We start from the raw sequence: 20,823 nt of genomic DNA on the forward strand, positions 1-20,823 counted from the left end.
CAGTCTATCACCATGGCTAACTATATCTTAAATAAGATGTTTTCCCTGAGGCTATAAAAAGAAAAAAGGCTTGGACTCATTACATCCACTTAATACAGTGACCAAAGCAGCCGCTATCTTCACGTCAGAAAAGGAAATGCTCATGGTTGGCACACTCATCAAATCTGAGGGAGAAGAGCCCACTGCCATAAAACCAGTGGCAGGCACCTAGAATTGTTGGAAGTACTGACTGACCACTCCAGTATTCCTGCTTAGCAAATCCCATGGACAGAAGAACCAGGGGGGCTGCAGTCCATGGGATTGCAAAAGAGCTGAATATGACTCAGCATGAGTGACAGGGTGATGGGGTGATTTTGTTGAATGTTTACAGGTTTGTTTTTCTGGAAAAAATGTCAAGTCATGAAATGATGTAACTAAAGACCAAGTTTTCTCTTGCTTAAGTGGAAGAGAATTGTGTTTTTAAAATACAACTCTCTGTTGTCAGATTTATTAAGGTTGGGAAGTTTTCTATACCTGCTGGGATCTGGCATGAAGCTTTAAACAGAGGGGTAGCTGTATATTTAAAGACTCAAGTAGAAAAAGTTCCTCTTGCCTGTTATCAGAGCAAGTGGCAACCATACCTTCAAAGAGGGGAAGCAGTGTGTGGAAGCCCTACTCTCTCTGCCTCACCAGTAGATCTGCTATCCTAAGCTGACTCTCCACTTACTACCTGCCAAATACAGATTTTCCACATTTGAAGTTCCTTCTACTGTGCAGAATGTCGTCCTTAGCAGTAAAAATCATAAAGCCTACTTCTGTAGTAATTCACTGATGGGCAATTGGTTTTCACTTCCATAAATACAAGTGTACTACATAGCTTTGTATATATTGAATGTGTTCTTCAAGGAGATCTTTAAAGAAGATCTTTGTTATGAAATAAATTTTAATTTCAAATTGGAAATGTATTTTCATCCCTTGTCAACATTTCCACTACCTAACTGCACAATTTCAGATGTAGTAGTATTTCTGAAACTTTTCCAGTCCTGTGGCTACTGCTGGGTCTTCCAGACTTGCAGACATATTGAATGCGACACCTTGATGGCATCATCCTTTAGGGATTCCATCGCATCCACTAGCTTTATTAACAGCAGTGCTTCCTAAGGCCCACTCGACTTCGCTACACAGAATGTCTGACTGGGTGACTGACCACACCATTGTAGCAATCCAGTTCATTAACATCTTTTTGGTACAGGTCTGTGTTCTTTCCATCTCTCCAGCATCCACTAGGTCTCCACCATTTCTGTCCTTTATTGTGCTCTCTTTGGGTGAAATGTTCCTTTGGTATCTCCCAATTTTCCTGAAGAGATCCCTACCCCTTTGTTGTTTCCTTCTAGTTTTATACACCTTTTCATTGAAGAAGGCCTTGTCTCTGTGCTGTTCTTCGGAACTCTGTGTCTAGTTGGATATGCCTTTCCCTCTCTCCCTTGCTTTTTGCTTCTCTCCTTTGTCCAGCTCTTTGTAAGCCCTCCTCAGATGACCACTGTGTCTGCTCTTCTTTTTCTTTGGGATGGTTTTATTCGCTGCCTCCTGTATAATATTATGGACCCCTGTCCGTAGTTCTTCAGGTACAGTTAATTAGATCTAATCTCTTGAATCTATCTGTTATCTCCACTGTGAGAGCTGGACTGTAAACAAGTGAAGTTTAAGTCGCTCAGTCGTGTCCAACTCTGTGACCCCATGTTGTGACCCCATGGACTATATACAGTCCATGGAATTCTCCAGGCCAGAATACTGGAGTGGGCAGCCTTTCCTGTCTCCAGGGGATCTTCCCAGCCCAGGGATCGAACCCAGGTCAAGGCAGACTGCCAAAGAATTGATGCCTTTGAAGTGTGGCTCTGGAGAAGAATCCTGAGTGTCTCTTGGACAGCAAGGAGATCAAACCATTCAATCTTAAGGGAAATCAACCCTGAATACTCACTGGAAGGACTGACACAAGCTGAAGCTCCAATATTTTGGTCATCTGCTGTGAACAGCCGAATCATTGGAAAAGTCCCTGATGCTGGGAAAGATTGAGAATAGAAGGAGAAGAGGGAGTCAGAGGATGAGTTAGCTGGTTGGTATCACTGATGCAATGGACATGAACTTGGGCAAACTTCAGGAGATAATGAGTGACAGGGAGGCCTGGTGCACTGGAGTCCAGGGGGTTGCAGAGAGTCGGACACGACCGGGTGACTGAACAACATTTTTGAACATGTGGCATATGAGTCCTTTAAAATGCAAATGTTCCTGAAGATTTTCTAAATTAATCCATAATTACATACAATAGCTCTTTAAAAAAATAACTGGCTAAGCAGTGCTTTGTTAGACACGGTTAAAAAATTCCAGGTGAATCTATGGATGTCAAATTCAGCAAACTGATTGTTCTAGGTAACAAGTACTATTTAAACACTCAGACTAATGGCTATTAGATTTAACACAGCTACAATTACTTAATTATTCATTCTGTTTATTGAATTAAAAAGGAGTACAAACAATTGGTTAAGTGCTATGCACTGACATGGAAAAGGTGTATTAAAAAAAAAAAAAAAAAACCAGAAAAGCAAATCAAAGTTAACGTAGTTTCAGTTGAACAAAAATTTAAAGACATTTAATATACTACACATTTATAAAATAAAAGTTAACAAAGGGTGTTTTGTAAATAATTAGTAGAACAAGTGAAAATAAATATACCAGAGACCTGAAGTTTTTTACGCTTTAATGAAATAACAAAGCAAAGAAATTTAAACTACTAAATATAATCTGAGAGGCAGTTAAAAACAAAAAACAACCCCCCCCACCAAATTTAAGAACACAATCCTTTGAAACATTTAATCAGTCCATAGCAAATAATTATTACATACCAAAAGCTCTAAGTGTTAACTAGTTCCACCACAATGCCATGTAAATCTTGACAATTTAGAAATCTTGAGATCAACACTTAAGTTCTTTTTTTGATCTCTACAGCTTGGTTTGTAAATACACACATGCTTTTGTGGATCTATTTCCCCGCCACACACACACATTTTCAAGGAGCCAATAAAATTTTTTCCACCTGTGCCTAAAAATGTTCTGATTCAGTTTTAGCACATTGACCCTGATGATGAAAATGTTTTTTTAAGTTAAAGATGGGGACACAATTTCAGTCTTATAAAAATATACCAGTATTAACCAAACCTTAATTCAGAGAGGGCACTTCACATGTGCACGAGACTGTCAGTAAAACTGCTAAGAACCCAGAACAGCTGCTCCTAGGGCTTAAGTACTCTCTCTCTTTCATACAGATACAACACACACACACATTTTTATACTATTAGTTTCATTAAATCCAGGCTATCTGGACTAAGTAGATAAAGGATGGGTTTTGTTTTTGCAACTATAGGGCAGCTACTGTAACAATAGCTTAACACCACCAAAAATTTTCAATTAAGTTCACCCTGTTTTTAGAAAGTGTCTAAGTGTAAATGCAAATTCACCTCTTTTCTTAAAGTTAGCGGTTTATATTAAATCAGGTATGGTTTTTGAAATGGAAGTAATGTTTTTGGGAACAACCCCAAAAACGTTGCTAAAATTTAAATGAGAAAGTAAAACGAAACCAAGATAAACATTTTAGATATGGGACAAAAAGGATATTAATAAAAATGTCTTCTTTCCTCCCCATTCAAAAGTAGTCATTCTTCTGCTGTGAAAGAAACTGACATGGATATTTCCCTTTCAAGAGATGTAAGATATATTTACCAGTGTGAGCAGAGGTGTTAGGGTCAGTTCTTGTGTGCAGGAACCTAAAAAAGAGAATTTCAAGATGGGGAGGGGTGGGGAAAAAGGGTTTTCTATTAATGTCATGGAATGCCACTCTACAGGGACAACACTCCTAATAATAAAAATCACCAAATTACTACTAGTGTGATTTCAGATTGATAAAATATTGACAAGTCATTTTAGTTTATTTTTAAAGTTAGGTAATCCCTTTTTGTTCTCCCACCCACTAAAATGGGCCAATCTGTAGGGGTATTTGCAAACAAAATTTCCTCTGTTTAAACTACTTACCTGGTTAAATAGAACATTTACCTGGCCAGTAACACAAAGTGTAGCTAGCGTGAACACTAATAAAATACAGAAATAAAAATGGAGGCCATCTTCCCTCCCAGCTAATTCCCTACTCTTAATTCACCACCCACACACCCATTTTAGGAACCCCACATCCAACACTGAACTATTAATAACCAGTTATTTGGAGGAAAAAGACATTTAATTTCATACGTGCTCTAGCCCTTGATCAATGAATAGTTAACAACAAAAACATTTTCAAGCACATGGAAATGAGCCTACTAACCTGATTTTTGGAGCCAAAATTCTCCACTCTATTTTGATCTATGTGCAAAAAGTATTGGTACTTTTCAGTTTATACATGTGTGAGTATCTTGCAGCTGGCTTGAAAATACTCTCACCTCAAGCCTAGAGACTACAGCACAGAGGTTTCAGTTGACAGCTATGAGTTAGACCATCCTGCCATCAGGTTCTTTGTCCCATAAAATCCTGTTTCTTCACGTATTTCACCTTTCTAGCACAGTCGCTGCACGGCACATGCACGAAATAGACGTTTATAGCAACTTGGCACCGCAAAGTTCCAGTTATGTAGGAAGCTGCCGATTAAGACAGACTTGGAACACAAACTCACCTAGCTGCTACAGAAACCTTTGCATAGTTGTTACTCCATTTTAATGGAGTTATGTTCTTGTAAAATGTGCCTCACTTTGCCTCCACTTTTTTAAAGTGTTCTTAAACTGTACTTCAGAAGCACTCTGAAAACTCAGATCTAGGGGTGGTTGGGTGAAGGACAGTAGACTCTGAGTGCCAAATTGCCCCTGAACGGGCACAAATCCCAGTGAATGTTACAAATGTACCATGGCACACTGTAATGCAATTTGTAAACAGCTGTGGAGTTTCTATGCCCACATTTTGTTAGTGATGTTACCATAGAGATCAGGGTAATTAATGGCTTCAGGGTATACATGAATCACTTAAAATATGAATGGATTTAACTGTACTGAGGTAAACAGAAGTTGCCACTTAATTATATACAGTTACCAATGAAGATTTTATTCAAGCTTAAAGTAAAAAGTAATTTTAGTTAAGAAAAATGAAGTACCAGATAAACTGTAACATATAGTTATTTTAACTTAGAAATATCAAAACAGGAATTCTTGATTCTCTAAGTGGTGGTCTCTGCAAAATGGAGCTTAAAGAAATCTTTTACATTACCAATTTGATAAAATAATCTGCTGACCACGATCTATCATCTCCTCTTACTATGAGCTTCTGGGAGAATCCGAGCTATTTTAAGGCCAATTTGTGTTTTTCTTTCTTCTCCCCTTCCCTGACTTGACCATTTCTCCCTGCTACCCTCCTGTTAAACGCCCCCCACCCCCATCCCACCCACCAAGGAAGAACTCCTGACATCCAAGCCTTTCTTCTCTTCTTTGTGGATCCTGAAGAAGTCTGCTCATGGTAAATAATAAAGATTTGGCTGGGTCAAAAGGAAACAGTGTTAAGACTTTTTTCTTCACCAGAATCTTATTTTGGAGATATTCCCACTCTTCTCAATGTAACAGCTATGGTCACCATATTCATCCTCTACTGAAAAGGGGAGGGAATTTCAAAGGAGACTAAGTATGTTGTACTCAGCTGTTATGGGATTTTAAAAGCACAATGTGAACATCAGGCTTTTGGCGTATTTTAAATGTGAAATTCTCAAAAGTGCTTTTCCATGAAGGAAACCTTTCCTTAAACTAAACAGGGAGGGGAGAGGGACACTACCCACAGCACCAGTTTAGAATGAGGTTCAGTATGGCAATATCTGAAAAACTGAGGAGAAATAGTGTTTAAATTTATGTATCCCTATGTCAAAATACTAAGGGCAATTAGAGAAATGATTATGAGGTTTGAAACCCAGTTTAAGTATGTTTGTAACCTGCTGAATTCTAACAAGCTCAATTATACTATAAACTTCCAAAGTGGTTATATCTGCTGATTTCTACTCTCTTGCTAGATGACACCAAAATGATTCCCCAAATTGAAAACAACTTGGAACAAGCTTTGTTGAAAACTTATACGGACTACTGATCTCTCATGTTGGTACAAATTTAAAATTCTCTTTTTGAATCTTGAATTTCTTCAAGATCAGGTACTGATGTTCCTTCGGGAATAAAACAAAAGGGGGAAAATCTTCAAAGCACTACTCTGAACTTTCTGTATAATGTCCTTCCAAGTACTGTTTCTGACCATGTCTCATGTGGTATTCCAGAAGAGCATCAGTTATACTGCGTATCTAAGTCATAGAGGAAACTCTTTTTTAGCTGGTTTAGATTCCAAATGTATACAAATGAAGTCACTTTAATCCTATAAATACTTCTTAATTTATTTTTAAAAAATTGTGCTGTTAACCCTTTTACGGGGCAACAAGCTATGTGAAAAGTACAAAACTTTTTGTCAAATGTAATATTGAGAGTGCTTTTGACATAGTTCACTGGTTTATCATCTGGATCAGTATATACTGCGCAACGGGCAAGGCTAGAATCCATGAACCAAGCTGCAAAGATCTCAAGCTAAATAAGGCGGAAAGATTTGGAGAAACAAAAGGAAATTCTTTCCTATCCAATGTATACTCTTCAGACTAATGCACTCTTTCTATCAAGCCTTCTAAACTGTTAAATAAAGTTTTCCAAACAAGCATTTAAACTTCATTACACAGAAGAGCAACAAGAATGGTATCCTGCCAGACAAAAGGCAGAAGGGAAAAAAATATATATACTGAGTTCAATGGGTAAGCCTGAATGTAGCACAGTTCTTCACAACCGATGGGGGGATAATTCAACATGGTGTCCAACAACGTTCTAACGACGTGCTTCATCTCAACTGGTTACTATGAAGCAAGGTGTAAATGTTTGGCCCCAATCGGGCTTCAGAAATGGTTCTTTTTTCATGACGAGCATGTCAGTCCAGCTATCAATCCTGTTTGTTTGCACCAAATCCCAAGCCATTAAAATACGACTAATTTTAAGTTAAACAGAAGTCGTCTGCTCCAAATTCGCCATCAACTATCCATGCTACTGCATTCCTCTGAATGAAGACAAGATGAAATGTGTATTGGGGGAAAAGAAGAAGAGGGGAGGGGGAGAAAAAAGTTACCAGTTAGAAAGTTTTGAAATCAGCATCATGACATCACAAAATATCTTAACATTAAAAAACAATCACATCAAGGCAAATTCTTGGTATTTTCATCATGATCATTAAAACTGTGTTATCTTAGGCTACATATTAACAGTCTAAACCCATGATTATTTTGAATATTGGAGAACCCAAGTGAATAATCATATTGGAATCTTATACTTTAAAAAGAAATCTTGAAATAGTTACTCAGAGTGGAAACATTTTTATGGTAGAATAAATAGAGAAGAAAGAAATAGAAGAGAAGAAAGAGATAGAATAGAAGAAAGGACATCAGGCAGTCCAAGGCAAAACTGCATTATAGCTATTGTACTGGGTTGGCCAAAGTTTGTTCAGTTCCCCAATTTTACAGAAAAATCCAAATAAACTTTTTTGTCCAATCCAATATTGAATTCTTTTAGTGGCTCAGTTTGAAACTCTGCAATATTACCTTACTCTGTGTGTGTTTGTGGGAAGGACAATGTGTTAACAGCTCTATTGATATAATTCACATACTCTACAATGCACCCATTTAAACTGGACAATTCAGTAGTCATTAGCATATTCACATAGGATTGTACAACCATCAAGGCAATCAATTTTAAAACATTTTCATCACCATTAGAAGTCAATCAACAATCCTTAGCAATTACTAGTCTGCTTTCTCTACAGATTAGCTTATTTGGGACACTTTCATATAAATGGAACCACAATAGGTACTCTTTTGCGTCCGGCTTCTTTCATAGCATATTGTTTTTATAGTTCATCCATGTTGTAGCATGTATGAGTACTTGATTCTATTCCATTTTGTATAGTCCTCCAAAAAAAAAAGTGCAGTATGGATTGCTACTTATAATGAAAGGTCAGCGATTCTTTTTTTTGGGAACTTAAGTGTTTTTAGTTAAATGACTTATAGTATCTTAGGATACTTATGGTTTTGGAATGCCATTTCCTTAGCTTCATCTACATTTTTCCCAAATGTCTATTCCAAACAGGTATTAATTAGAAAACATGTTTTCAAGCAGGGGAAAAAGAACTCAGAGGATACCTTAATAAAAGGCATGTAACTAAGTATCTGGTTATAAAGAAGTTGTTTTCTTATTATAGGTATAAATGAAAATCTTTTAGTGCTATACCTATTTGCAAAGCACAACTGAAAAATGCTTAATATGACCCAGTTCTTACAACTGGACTAAGTTTGTCTCATCCACCATAATGAGTATCCACAATAATTAAATTACCAAATAGCACTGCAACTCTTATTCCACTGTAGTGGAGGCACAAACATATCCTTAAAGCTATGTCTAAAATAAATCTACTTACAAGGTAAATCTGTTACTAGATACCTAGTATTTTCCTAGTTCTTTGTATCAAATGTTTATTTGAAGAAATAATTTCCAAAATGACTAATAAAATTTGAAAATCACATATAATCTCAGTTATAGATCTCTGAAGTATCTATGAGTAGGCCTTGAAACCTAAAAAGGGCCAACAAACACACACAAAATCAATCAAGACTTTTGCCTTTAGCTAATTTCAGAGGTATGTTAGTGAAATCATGTCATGTAGTGATCTACAAACACAAAAAGGCCCTAGAATGTTCTGAGTAACTCAAGAGTAGTTTTCAAACTTCTTGAGGTGTGTACTCTACATGCTTTTTACCCTTGTCTTTGGCTGTATATCCTCACCTAGCAGTGAGATCTGGTACAGCTTGTACCATATAGATAAAAGCACAGAGAACATGCTTTTAAGCCATTCGTGCTACCCTGACAACCCTCCTCCTCTGAGAATAACTGAGAGCAGCTGGTCATCTTTCTTACTAAAAACACTTACACTTAGGTGGGACACACTGTGAACAAAAAAATCTGTTTATCCGTTTCTAGGTAAATTATTTCCTTTTAAGCAAACTAAATAGTTTTGCTCTGAAAAAAGAACAGGTAAGTCATTTACATAAAATTTCTCATTATCTCTTCTTTCTAGCATATCTTGCTCAATTAAGCTATATGCTTAACTTTTTAGCTTTCTGGCTTTGGGCTTTCTTCTGGTATCTCAAAGTAATGGAAAACACCTTTTAGACTTAGATTTGAAGACCTGGTAGCACTCTACAAGTTAATCAGTCTTGCCATGCTTCAGTTTTCACACTCCAGAAATGAGGACAAATACACTTCTCCATTTCTCTTATAGGGCTATACAGATTGGGAAAGACTAGAGATCTCTTCAAGAAAATTAGAGATACCAAGGGAACATTTCATGCAAAGATGGGCTCGATAAAGGACAGAAATGGTATGGACCTAACAGAAGCAGAAGATATTAAGAAGAGGTGCCAAGAATACACAGAAGAACTGTACAAAAAAGATCTTCACGACCCAGATAGTCATGATGATGTGATCACTAATCTAGAACCAGACATCTTGGAATGTGAAGTCAAGTGGGCCTTAGAAAGCATCACTATGAACAAAGCTAGTGGAGGTGATGGAATTCCAATTGAGCTGTTTCAAATCCTGAAAGATGATGCTGTGAAAGTGCTGCACTCAATATGCCAGCTAATTTGGAAAACTCAGCAGTGGCCACAGGACTGGAAAAGGTCAGTTTTCATTCCAATTCCAAAGAAAGGCAATGCCAAAGAATGCTCAAACTACCGCACAATTGCACTCATCTCACATGCTACTAAAGTAATGCTCAAAATTCTCCAAGCCAGGCTTCAGCAATATATGAACCGTGAACTTCCTGATGTTCAAGCTGGTTTTAGAAAAGGCAGAGGAACCAGAGATCAAATTGCCAACATCCACTGGATCATGGAAAAAGCAAGAGAGTTCCAGAAGAACATCTATTTCTGCTTTCTTGACTATGCCAAAGCCTTTGACTGTGTGGATCACAATAAACTGTGGAAAATTCTTCAACAGATGGGAATATGAGACCACCTGACCTGCCTCTTGAGAAATCTGTATGCAGGCCAGGAAGCAACAGTTAGAATTGGACATGGAACAACAGACTGATTCCAAATAGGAAAAGGAGTATGTCAAGGCTGTATATTGTCACCCTGCTTATTTAACTTCTATGCAGAGTACATCATGAGAAACGCTGGGCTGGAAGAAACACAAGCTGGAATCAAGATTGCCAGGAGAAATATCAATAACTTCAGATATGCAGATGACACCACCCTTATGGCAGAAAGTGAAGAGCAGCTAAAAAGCCTCTTGATGAAAGTGAAAGAGAGTGAAAAAGTTGGCCTAAAGCTCAGCATTCAGAAAATGAAGATCATGGCATCTGGTCCCATCACTTCATGGGAAATAGATGGGGAAACAGTGGAAATAGTGTCAGACTTTATTTTTTTGGGCTCCAGAATCACTGCAGATGGTGACTGCAGCCATGAAATTAAAAGACGCTTACTCCTCGGAAGAAAAGTTATGACCAACCTAGACAGCATATTCAAAAGCAGAGACATTACTTTGCCGACTAAGGTCCGTCTAGTCAAGGCTATGGTTTTTCCAGTAGTCATGTATGGATGTGAGAGTTGGACTGTGAAGAAGGCTGAGGGCCGAAGAATTGATGCTTTTGAACTGTGGTGTTGGAGAAGACTCTTGAGAGTCCCTTGGACTGCAAGGAGATCCAACCAGTCCATTCTGAAGGAGATCAAGCCTGGGATTTCTTTGGAAGGAATGATGCTGAAACTGAAACTCCAGTACTTCAGCCACATCATGCGAAGAGTTGACTCACTGGAAAAGACTCTGATGCTGGGAGGGATTGGGGGCAGGAGAAGGGCATGACCGAGGATGAGATGGCTGGATGGCATCACGGACTCGATGGACTTGAGTCTGAGTGAACTCTGGGAGATGGTGATGGACAGGGAGGCCTGGCGTGCTGCGGTTCATGGGGTCGCAAAGAGTCGGACACGACTGAGCGACTGAACTGAACTGATACAGATGTTCTGCAAGACAGTGTACATAAAGGGCCTAGCAGGTTACTAGGCACACAGGTACATGATGAAATCTAGTTCCATTCTCTTTATCCATCATGCATAGTTCATGCTAGTGTGCTACATGGTATTAACAGACAGTCATCTGTAAGGATAAAACCATAAGCAAGATCATCCTGAAGTTGTTCAAATTTCATATACTAGCTAGTTTTCATGAGCACAGATGTATAAAATACTTCTTGTCTAATGAAGGAAGATTTTTAGGAAGATTTTGAAAGTGGCAATACTAACTTGCCTGTAAATGAGGTGGCATATTCCTGCTTATTCTCACCACTGTCATCAATAAAACAAACAAAAAAATACTGTTGCATATTAGATTAATTAGAACTCCTGTGGAGTGAGATACAGTGTACAATCTTTAAATGAGGGAGAAAATCTATTATATCCTACACTTTAAAGTACCACCTAAAAGTGCTACAACTTTATGATAAATTAAGGCAAGGTTTCATTTGGAAATAAACACAATACTGTATGACGGTTACCTTCAATATTCTGGTGGTCTATAAAAGGTGCTGGTCCCCATATCCTAACAGTGCCGTCATCTGAGGCGCTGGCCATCATGGATGGAATCTGTGGGTTCCAGCTCACGCAGTTGACTGTACGTGTGTGCCCTGTCAGCTCCGCAATTGGCAGTTCACTACGTTTGTGCCAGATGTAAACCTTGTGATCTGAATAACAGTAATTCAGAAAAAAGTTGGGAAAATGTTAACAGATTAACAAAACTGACTGATTTTAAGTTTTCTGCTCATTACAGAACATTTATCAGACTTGAAAGGACAACAAAAATAATGTGAAAAACAACATATATTATTTTTTGAAAAATCCATTTAAATTTTAATACACATTTTCCCTGTTAAAAACGACAGACTAGCTTGCAAGTCATCACAGAATCTGCAATATTCTGTAATACATAATGTATAATCACAGTCAAGACCTTTGAATATAAAGAAATCTAGGATGAAGATAAATTCTATGGAAATGAGAGGTGACAGAGAAGCAATATATCCAAACTCAAATATGGCAATTAAGATGACAGCTAAATATTGAGTGCTTACAACGTTCTAGGTGCTAAATAACTCTTATTTAATCTTCACCATCAAGAGGTGGTGCTCATCCCTTTTATGGTGACTAATGAACTGCAAGTGTAAGCAATCTCCTCATGGTTAACAGCTGGTAAACGGTGACCCTGGGATTGAAACCCGGGTTGTCCTGCTCACGTGTTTACTTGTGAGGCTAGACAGCTGTCCTACAGCTGTATCATGATATGACTGTGTGGTAGTCTATTTATACTCTCATCAAGTGCCCATAAAAACCAAAAACCCCAACAACTTTGTTTCTTTGGATAAACTAATCTTCATAAACAAAACGAAACAACTGTCTAGTACAGAGCAGTGGTTCAGAGAAAGGGCTGTAGAGTCAGCCTGCTTGGTTCACATCCTCCCTGTGTTCCTGACCAGGTGTGCAGCTGTGGGCACATTTCCCGCTCCCTGCAACTTTTCTTCTGTAGATGGGGAGTCATACTTACCTCATCATGTTATGAGGATAAAATAAGTCTGTATATGAAGAAATGTTTTGACCAGAGTCTAACACACAGTAAACACCATGTATTCCCATAAAGAGTTAACTAAATATAAGTGATGGTTCTTGAACAGACAGCAGAACCCCAGGGTGAGTTAGAGAAGTGTCCCATCTGAAGAGCTGTCACTCAACTACATGATCAATGTGAGAACTTTCAGCAGATGTGCTGCCAACTGAGGAAACTTTACAGTGGTGAATAGGTAATAAACTTGTGGTAAAAGAACATGCCCTGGTTTCAAAACTTACAAAGGTAAAAAGTTGGAACCACTGTTGAACATTTTTTTGTGTATGGGAAGCAAAAGCTAAAAGGAACTCACTGATACTGAATTTATCTTTCCTAGAAGGTATTTGTTGTTCAGTCATTTTTGAAAATAATTTTCCTTGAATAAAATAAAACTTGAAAAAAAAAAAAAAAAGCCCAGACCAGCTATGTTTCCCCTTGGACAGAGCAAGTCCACAAAGAAAGACTACAGGCTTTCTTGAAAAGTGAGAATGCAACTGAAATCTGCCTACTGAAATCTGGATGAAAAATGCTTTTGTGAACATTGTAAATATCCAAGGAGGATATTTATTGAATATGAAGGAAAAATTAAGAAAGATCTGAGCAGTCAAGGTCAGAATGACGGGCCTTATGATCAAGTTCTGCTTACTTTCATCAGTTTAAGGAATCCAGTGCCAATGCAGAGGAAAAAATAAGTTTTTCTCTTTATTATCAGCATAATGAAAAGGCTGGAGTAATGGCATAACTTTTAGGTGGAAATGCTTCCTATTGCTCTATCTTATATTGACATTCATGATTTTGGGGGTTTGGAAGGTTCTTGGAATATATTTCTTACAAATAAACAACGAATGGATTACTGTGGACATCTTGGGAGAGAACATATTTGCTATAACCATTTGGTGTTGAAAACATTTTTAGAGTCATTCTAAACCATCCGAGTCATGAGAATCCTAATCTCTTTCCTTCACAGTTATGTTTCATTTTTAGCCCTAAATAGAATATAATGTGGCTTAATTACATTATTCATCAGGCTTAGTTCTAAAGTTAGTTTGGGCCGAAAAAAAAAAAAAGATTGGCATCACTAGGGATAATGGTGGCAATACATATTTTTTAAAAGTACTTCTAGGTTACATCTTATTTTTAGAAAGAGAATAGGGGATTGTCACAGTTGGTAAAGAATCCACCTGCTAATTCAGGAGACGTAATAGATGTGGGTTCTATCCCTGAGCCAGGAAGATCCTCTGGAGGAGGAAATGGCAACCTATGCTATGGTCCATGGGGTCACAAACAGCTGGACAGACACAGATACACACACACAAACAAACATACACATGCCAGGAAGATCCTCTGGAGGAAGAAATGGCAACCTATGCTACGGTCCATGGGGTCACAAAGAGTTGGACACACACACACTCACACGATTGTGTCCATGGGGTCACAAAGAGTTGGACATACACACACACACACACACGATTGTGAGGCATAATTAAGAGGGGTAAAAAACCCCACCAGGAGCAGGATTAAATAGAGCATGGGGAAGAATCTTCGAGTAGGAGGAGCTAAAAAGCATGTAGAAGGCTTAATATATTTAAATCATATCAAATAGAAACCAATGGAAAATCTAGAAGAAAATAACATTAAATTAACAGATAAAAAAGATTTTTTGATGGGCAAGAAGTGAAATTTTCAATAATCTTCCATTATTTGTTTCTATTACCTTAAAATGTACAGCAACTTTTAATACTGCCTCACTTATTTGTGCTTGCATATTTTAAACAATTTGTTTTAAATTAGACTACTTGAGGCACATGCCTGCCTGATATACTGATGTTATTAGACCAGAGTAAGTTATTAAAAAAGGTAGTAGTTAATTCCATAATTTGAGCTCTTCTGAGATCATAAGAATCCCATGGTTTCAAAGAAAATCTAAATTATTTTCTTCGGTCATTAAAGAACCACTGAAGATCTAATTACAATCAATTTTGTCCAAGATCAAGTAAAACATCATTAACCTTGATTTTTAAGATACTATTAATATCTGAAAACCGTTCAATGTCACGGAGAGTAATGATTTAACTAAATCTTGATTTGACACATGCATCAAACACACTTCCATACAGCCACAACAGGCACTATTGATCTGTGACAATGAGGGACTCAAATCATCTCAAGAAAAGGGAAATCAACAGTGCACTGGATAAATGACTCATACAGTTTCTGATTTAACATCCTGAATTTGTTTGGAGACATAACTACCTTTACAAACAGAATTATAGAACTTTCAGTCCGTCTGTATATATCTGTGAATCAACAGAGACACAATTTACCTTCACTGCCACTAGCGATGAAGTCTTCATTATGGCCTCCAAAACATGAATGAATCGTATAAAACCCTTGTGTAACACCTTGATACTTTCTTACTAAAACTCTGTCTTGCAAGTCCCATAAATGAACTCCCTGTAAGCAAAAGAGAATATAGGTATTTATTCTTAACGCAAAAGAATTTTAAAGAGTAATCTGTGACTATGCATTTGCCTGATGAACATTTCCATTTTCTGTTTATGCAAAATGCCAATGTCCTGAAAAATTTCCAATTGACTCTACAAACTTATGGATCAAACACATGAAGTAAAATTTAAGAATTCATAAAGATATTTGTTTATATAAACTAAAACCCACGAATTTTAACTAAGCTAAATTTTCCTGAGAATTATGTTAATAAACTTACCTGAGTTGCTACATTTAACAAAGCTAATCGGCCATTCTTTGAAATAGTAAAAGACATAATGGGATGATCTTCTTGTACTCTGTAACCAAAAAATAATTTGTCAAAACCAACATACTAAGAATCAAGACATTCAAATTATTTAAATACAACAAATTTTGTCTGTAATCACTATTACATACTATATTTCAATCAAGAAAAAGAATCTGAGTTAATAATTACTAAGCACCACTTGACTATCCACCCAAATTACCAATCAAACCAAAAACATAATAAAAATAATAACTCTTCTTTTGAAGAAGCAAGTTCTACTACACTTTTGTTGTAATATAAATCAGATAACTGTTGTTTAATGGATATAAAGTATATTTACATGTTTCTATCTGTAAGGTCCTCGAAGTTATATCCCCGAATTCGCTGGTGTGTATCTGATGCCAGAACAGTCTTCCCGTCACTCAAGCACCAAAGACATTGCACTCTCACTCCTTCCCAAGAGTCAAGGAGATTACCATCTAAATCCTGAGGAAAAAATCACTATTAACTTCATTACTGAACAGCACTCAGAAAGCAAACAAAGAACCAAAAGAATCTTTTTTTTACCCCAAAAGAATCTCTTAATATATCTTTTTGTAATATCTATCTTTTCCTGAGACTGATCGCAACCTAGTTGTTCCTTAAGTATTTTCAATCATCAAAATTTATATAAGTCAAATTTCATTACAATACCTAGGGGAAGGGGGAGAATCTTAGTAAATCTATCTCCCCTTCTATCAAGCATAGATAAATACAATAAATACAAAGAAAGAAAAGAATCCTTAAGTTTCAAGGGCTCACAACTTTTGGAAAAGAATTTAAACATCCCTTTAAAATACACTATACTGGGATTTGTACTATAATATTCAGAAGTTGTGATATGGAAAAAGATAACTAATATGAATTATAGCTGTATAGAACTTAGGAATCTGTTATGATGTTTTTAAAAAAATCACCAAGTTTGTAACATGCTCTACTGAGCAAAGCTCTTAGGATCATTATCTTCCTGAACATTCAAAGCTCTGAGTGGCAATCCTATTTTTACAGGTTAGGGAACTACCAAGTCATGTACCCTGAAGGCTTCAACACTGTAAGGGATGGCAAGAAACACACAAGGCCACTTTGAATCCAGGGAATTAAGAACTAATGGCTTAAATGCCAAAATGATGACTATAGTCAATAATACTGTATTGCATATGTGAAAGTTGCTAATAAAGTAAATCTTAAAAATCCTAAGAAAAAAATTTTGTATGTATGGTGATGTTTGTTAATAAGACTTATTGTAGAAATCATTCTGTAATACATACAAATACTGATCATATCATGTCATACACCTGAAACTAATGTAACAATATATGTCAAGTATATCAATCAATCAATCAATGAAAGCACAGCATTAGCCCATGGAGAGAAAGTCCAGACATAAAATGCTTAAATTAGTATATTATAATGGTACTGACCACTTAAAATAACTTAAAAGAAAATCAGGGGTGTATCAATAAACTGTTTTGGGACAACTGGGGAAAAATTAAATGACTTACAACCATGCTGAGACAATAGCACACTAGATTCCTTGAGTCTTGCAGTCAGCTTAATGAAACTGATAATTTGTAATGGCAACATGAAAGCTTTTATGATAAATGACCTACACTGAATGATTTGATGGGGTTATGATATTTAACTTTAGTCTTAAATAAATAAATCTAGAAGGATCTACTGGAACCATGGTAGGCAGTGATATGAGACATGAAATCTAGATAATAGGGAGTAATGACACTGCATTTGTATCATTATCTACTTTGTCAAAAGACTTTTTACCTATTACTTACTTTTATTATCCCAACACTCCAAGATTAATAGGGCAGGTAATGATCAGAAGACACCTCAAATAAAGACTGGACAGTTTCCTGGCAACATTCATCATCACTTTTATTCCTCAAATATTTAAAAGTCAGTCTCCTCATGAAATACAGCATTTTTCGGGGGGTGGGGGTGGGGTGGCGGGAGGCCGAGAGAGATACAAAAAATCCAAAGGGCTAAAGACCTCCCCACCAAAGAAAATTAATACTAAAACTTTTTGTCCCTATACATAAGAAACTTATTTATTTATAAGAACAAAATGTTTAGTAGGACAATCTCTTTTTTAATGTTTCACTAAATTCAAAGCCTATACTTTGTATAAGCACTTGAAATGTGTTTTTAAAAAAGAAAAAGATTCCACAGAAAGTTCTATTGGACAGTGTTTATCTTAGACAGTCAAATGGGTTTTTATATATTTTATAAAAGTTATCAAGTCAAGTGAATTCTTTATTTTTACAAAACTAAATTTGCTTTTAAGTAAATTTGTAGGCATCTGAAATAGGGCACTAAATACTCACACACTGATAGAACTGCCCACGCTGACCTCCAGTCACAAAGCGTTTCCCATCTGGATTCCAAGCCACACTTGTTAAACTGTCTTCATGAGATTGGCTCATTTTTGTCCTTAGCTCTCCCGTCTACAAGGAAATAAAACTGTGGATGAGATCTTCAAGATACTCCTCTAAAGGGAATGTATAAAGAAAAAAAAGAAAAAGGATAGTAACTGGGATATCTGGTTAGTTTAATACTCCTAATTAGTGAAGTAAACTGTTTAAATTGGCCTTACAGAACAAGACTATAGCATTCAGAAGAGAAATTAAATACTTGAAAAAAACTCAGGAGTCAAACAAAGCCTGGCATAGGTGATTCAAAGAATAGCTATGAGATAAACTTCAAACAGAACTCTTGTCTAAAATCAATTACATGCATAAATTAAAACAAGTAATTTTCCCCAAGTACAATGATGAAAAGCCCAGCACAACATACCTATTGCTTCTGAGTTCTCACTTCTCCTTAGTTCACAGTTCTTTATTTTATTCTAAAATTGTAGTTCATGCAATTAGCAACTCCTTAAGAACATGATTAACAGGCAGAAAAACTATGCCCTTACTCTAGGCCAAGAGTGTAGGTAGTCTAAATTACATTAATTTCATATCCGATATGCTCAAAATGTAGAAGGGAGAATGGGAAAACAAAAATTATTTTTCTGATACACAACTTTATTTCAATTAAAAGTAACAGAAAAGAGTGAAGGACATTCGTACTGTTTAGCATAGTCATTTTAAAGCATTCCCAACTAAGTAAGACTATTTAGTTGGTTACAACCCTCAGATATCCTCCTGTTATTTTTTCTAAGTTATTCAACTTAGAAGGTAGACACATACCATTTAATCTAGTCTTGATTCCATTTTGTTCATGGATTAGAAACAGGATCTGAGAGATTAGAGCTGCCCTTGGGATAATAAAAAGTACATGGGCATAATTTTCCTGTGAGAAATGGGTAATCAAATTAAAAAAAAAAAAGAAAAAAAAGGGTGCATGATCAGGAAATGGGGCAAAGTAATAAAAGCAAAGAGGGCACAAAAACCAGAATGTCTTCCTTACACTGAAAAAGAAAAAAAATATTCAGCAGTCTTAAACCCTTCCCCCCATATTGTTAACTATTCTCAAGTCATGATCTTTTGATATAAATGGGTAAAAAAAAAAAATTTAGAAACACAAATACATATGCAACAGCTGAATCTTCAGCATTTTCTATTTATAGTAAGTTCTGAAGGCAGAAATGGTCTTTTCTTCTGTTATGCTCAGGACCGTTTGAGTATGAGGACATTACAGGTATCCCCAGAATTTTGAAAGGTTGCTTTGTACCACTTGGCTTTTACAAAGATCTACATTAGTACCTGTTTTTGCCAAGCAAAAGACATCTGAAGAGGATGTTTGCTTTTATGAAAAATGTCTGTGGAAAGTGAAACAGTGTTTCGCAGGGAGTTGTTACAGAGGCAGCATACACTCTGAAGAGTGAGAGTGGCTCCTTCCCAGGAACTACACTCAGCATCTCAGCATCAAGCTGCCATGGCTCTGAGCCATGTGAGCACCTGTGCTTTATCTTGATTTATTTTGTGCATGCTTTAGTAAGATGTGTCCTAAGGTAACTGCTTCTTTACACCATTTTAGCTTATGAAAAATTTCACAGAAATAATTACTTTCAGATAGCAGGGGAAACCTGTAATGAGCAGTCTACATAAAATCTAAAAGAAGCAATTTTGAAAACTGACTTAAAAGGACCACCCTTTTAGAATAAGTCTATAACATAACACACAGTAAAACAGTTAAGCTATAATAGTCTAACTGTCCAGAAATTCAAAATTGAATTTAAAGAAGACTATACAGGCTGACTCTCTGTTGTGGCACTATGACCATATACTTCTTCTCCCTTTGAGGGGTGGAAATTGTCTTTTAGGTCAGATTCATTTTAAGCTTGAGAAGCCATCTGATCTGCTCTGTGCTTTGCCACCCTGAGCCCAATCACAAATACAACACTGATTCAACACTAGTTTGATAAAAATGGCATAGACACATTTTGGGAACAACTGGGGATTTTTAAACTATGAAACAAATATTAGAGAATTATAGGTAAGATAATGGCATTTGATTACACAGGAAAATATTACTGTTTAGGAGATACATGTTTAAATAGTTAGTGGTAAAATATAATCTTAATCTACTTCCAGATGTTTTAGGTATAGATATATAAATATGTATGCACGCGTGTATGTACACACAAAATGTAACAAAATGTTAATAACATCTGCTGAATCTATAGTGGCACAGATACAGGTCATCACTATATTCATATTTCAACCTTTCTCAATATTTCAAAATTTTCTTAATAAAAAAACTGGGGTGAAATATAAATCTTACTGTAGAATTAGATTTATGGCACACGTACATTTTAGTATTCATCTGTCTCCTATACCATCTTATTGAGTCATTTCTATGGAGCTTTTATCTTTACTCTTGATAAAAATCAATTTACACAGGGGTCCCTAAACTCAAAACCATATCCCATCAGCTTATACTTTTACACCCAAACTGTAGCCTGAACTATTCCCCTGCCAAGAAGTTTAAAAAAAAAATCATTTAACCAGCCAGCTTATGGAAGAAACTTAAAAATAATTTAAAATGATTAACTAGAAGGTTTCCAAAATAGAGCCAATAGATGATAGGGTGAACTCAGTGCTGAGTTTTTCTAAAATGGAACTCTAGATAAAGTGTTTAAGTTTTCATTTGGAAATTACAATAAAACTCTTGATAGTAAGTACTGTAAACATCATTTAAATCTACTAAACGAGACTGTAACATTAAATATAGGTAAGGAAATGGTGCAATTGCCACTGGGATGGAAAGTGTGGTCATGTCCATGTTTCC

The 20,823-nt window shown here is 36.4% G+C and overlaps 1 protein-coding gene across 4 annotated transcripts in view; it reads right to left on the minus strand.

Annotated features, from left to right (window-relative positions):
• Positions 1–2,468: 2,468 nt before the first annotated feature.
• The window catches only part of WDR26 (WD repeat domain 26), a 41,506-nt gene continuing 23,151 nt past the window's right edge, over positions 2,469–20,823 (minus strand). For 2 of the 4 annotated variants that reach the window (XM_015099169.4, XM_004013623.6), the window contains exons 9-14: positions 17,913–18,032; positions 15,875–16,020; positions 15,505–15,583; positions 15,104–15,233; positions 11,680–11,865; positions 2,469–7,134 (exon numbers count right to left, since the gene is read on the minus strand). In XM_015099169.4, coding sequence (XP_014954655.3) covers positions 7,109–7,134; positions 11,680–11,865; positions 15,104–15,233; positions 15,505–15,583; positions 15,875–16,020; positions 17,913–18,032 — 687 coding nt within the window. In that variant the 3' untranslated portion in view covers positions 2,469–7,108. Of the gene's footprint in view, positions 11,866–15,103; positions 15,234–15,504; positions 15,584–15,874; positions 16,021–17,912; positions 18,033–20,823 lie in introns of all 4 variants that reach the window. The other 2 variants (XM_060396038.1, XM_060396037.1) reach the window with 1 other exon arrangement.

Source organism: Ovis aries, chromosome 12 (genome assembly GCF_016772045.2).
Source record: "Ovis aries strain OAR_USU_Benz2616 breed Rambouillet chromosome 12, ARS-UI_Ramb_v3.0, whole genome shotgun sequence".
Taxonomy (NCBI): Eukaryota; Metazoa; Chordata; class Mammalia; order Artiodactyla; family Bovidae; genus Ovis; species Ovis aries.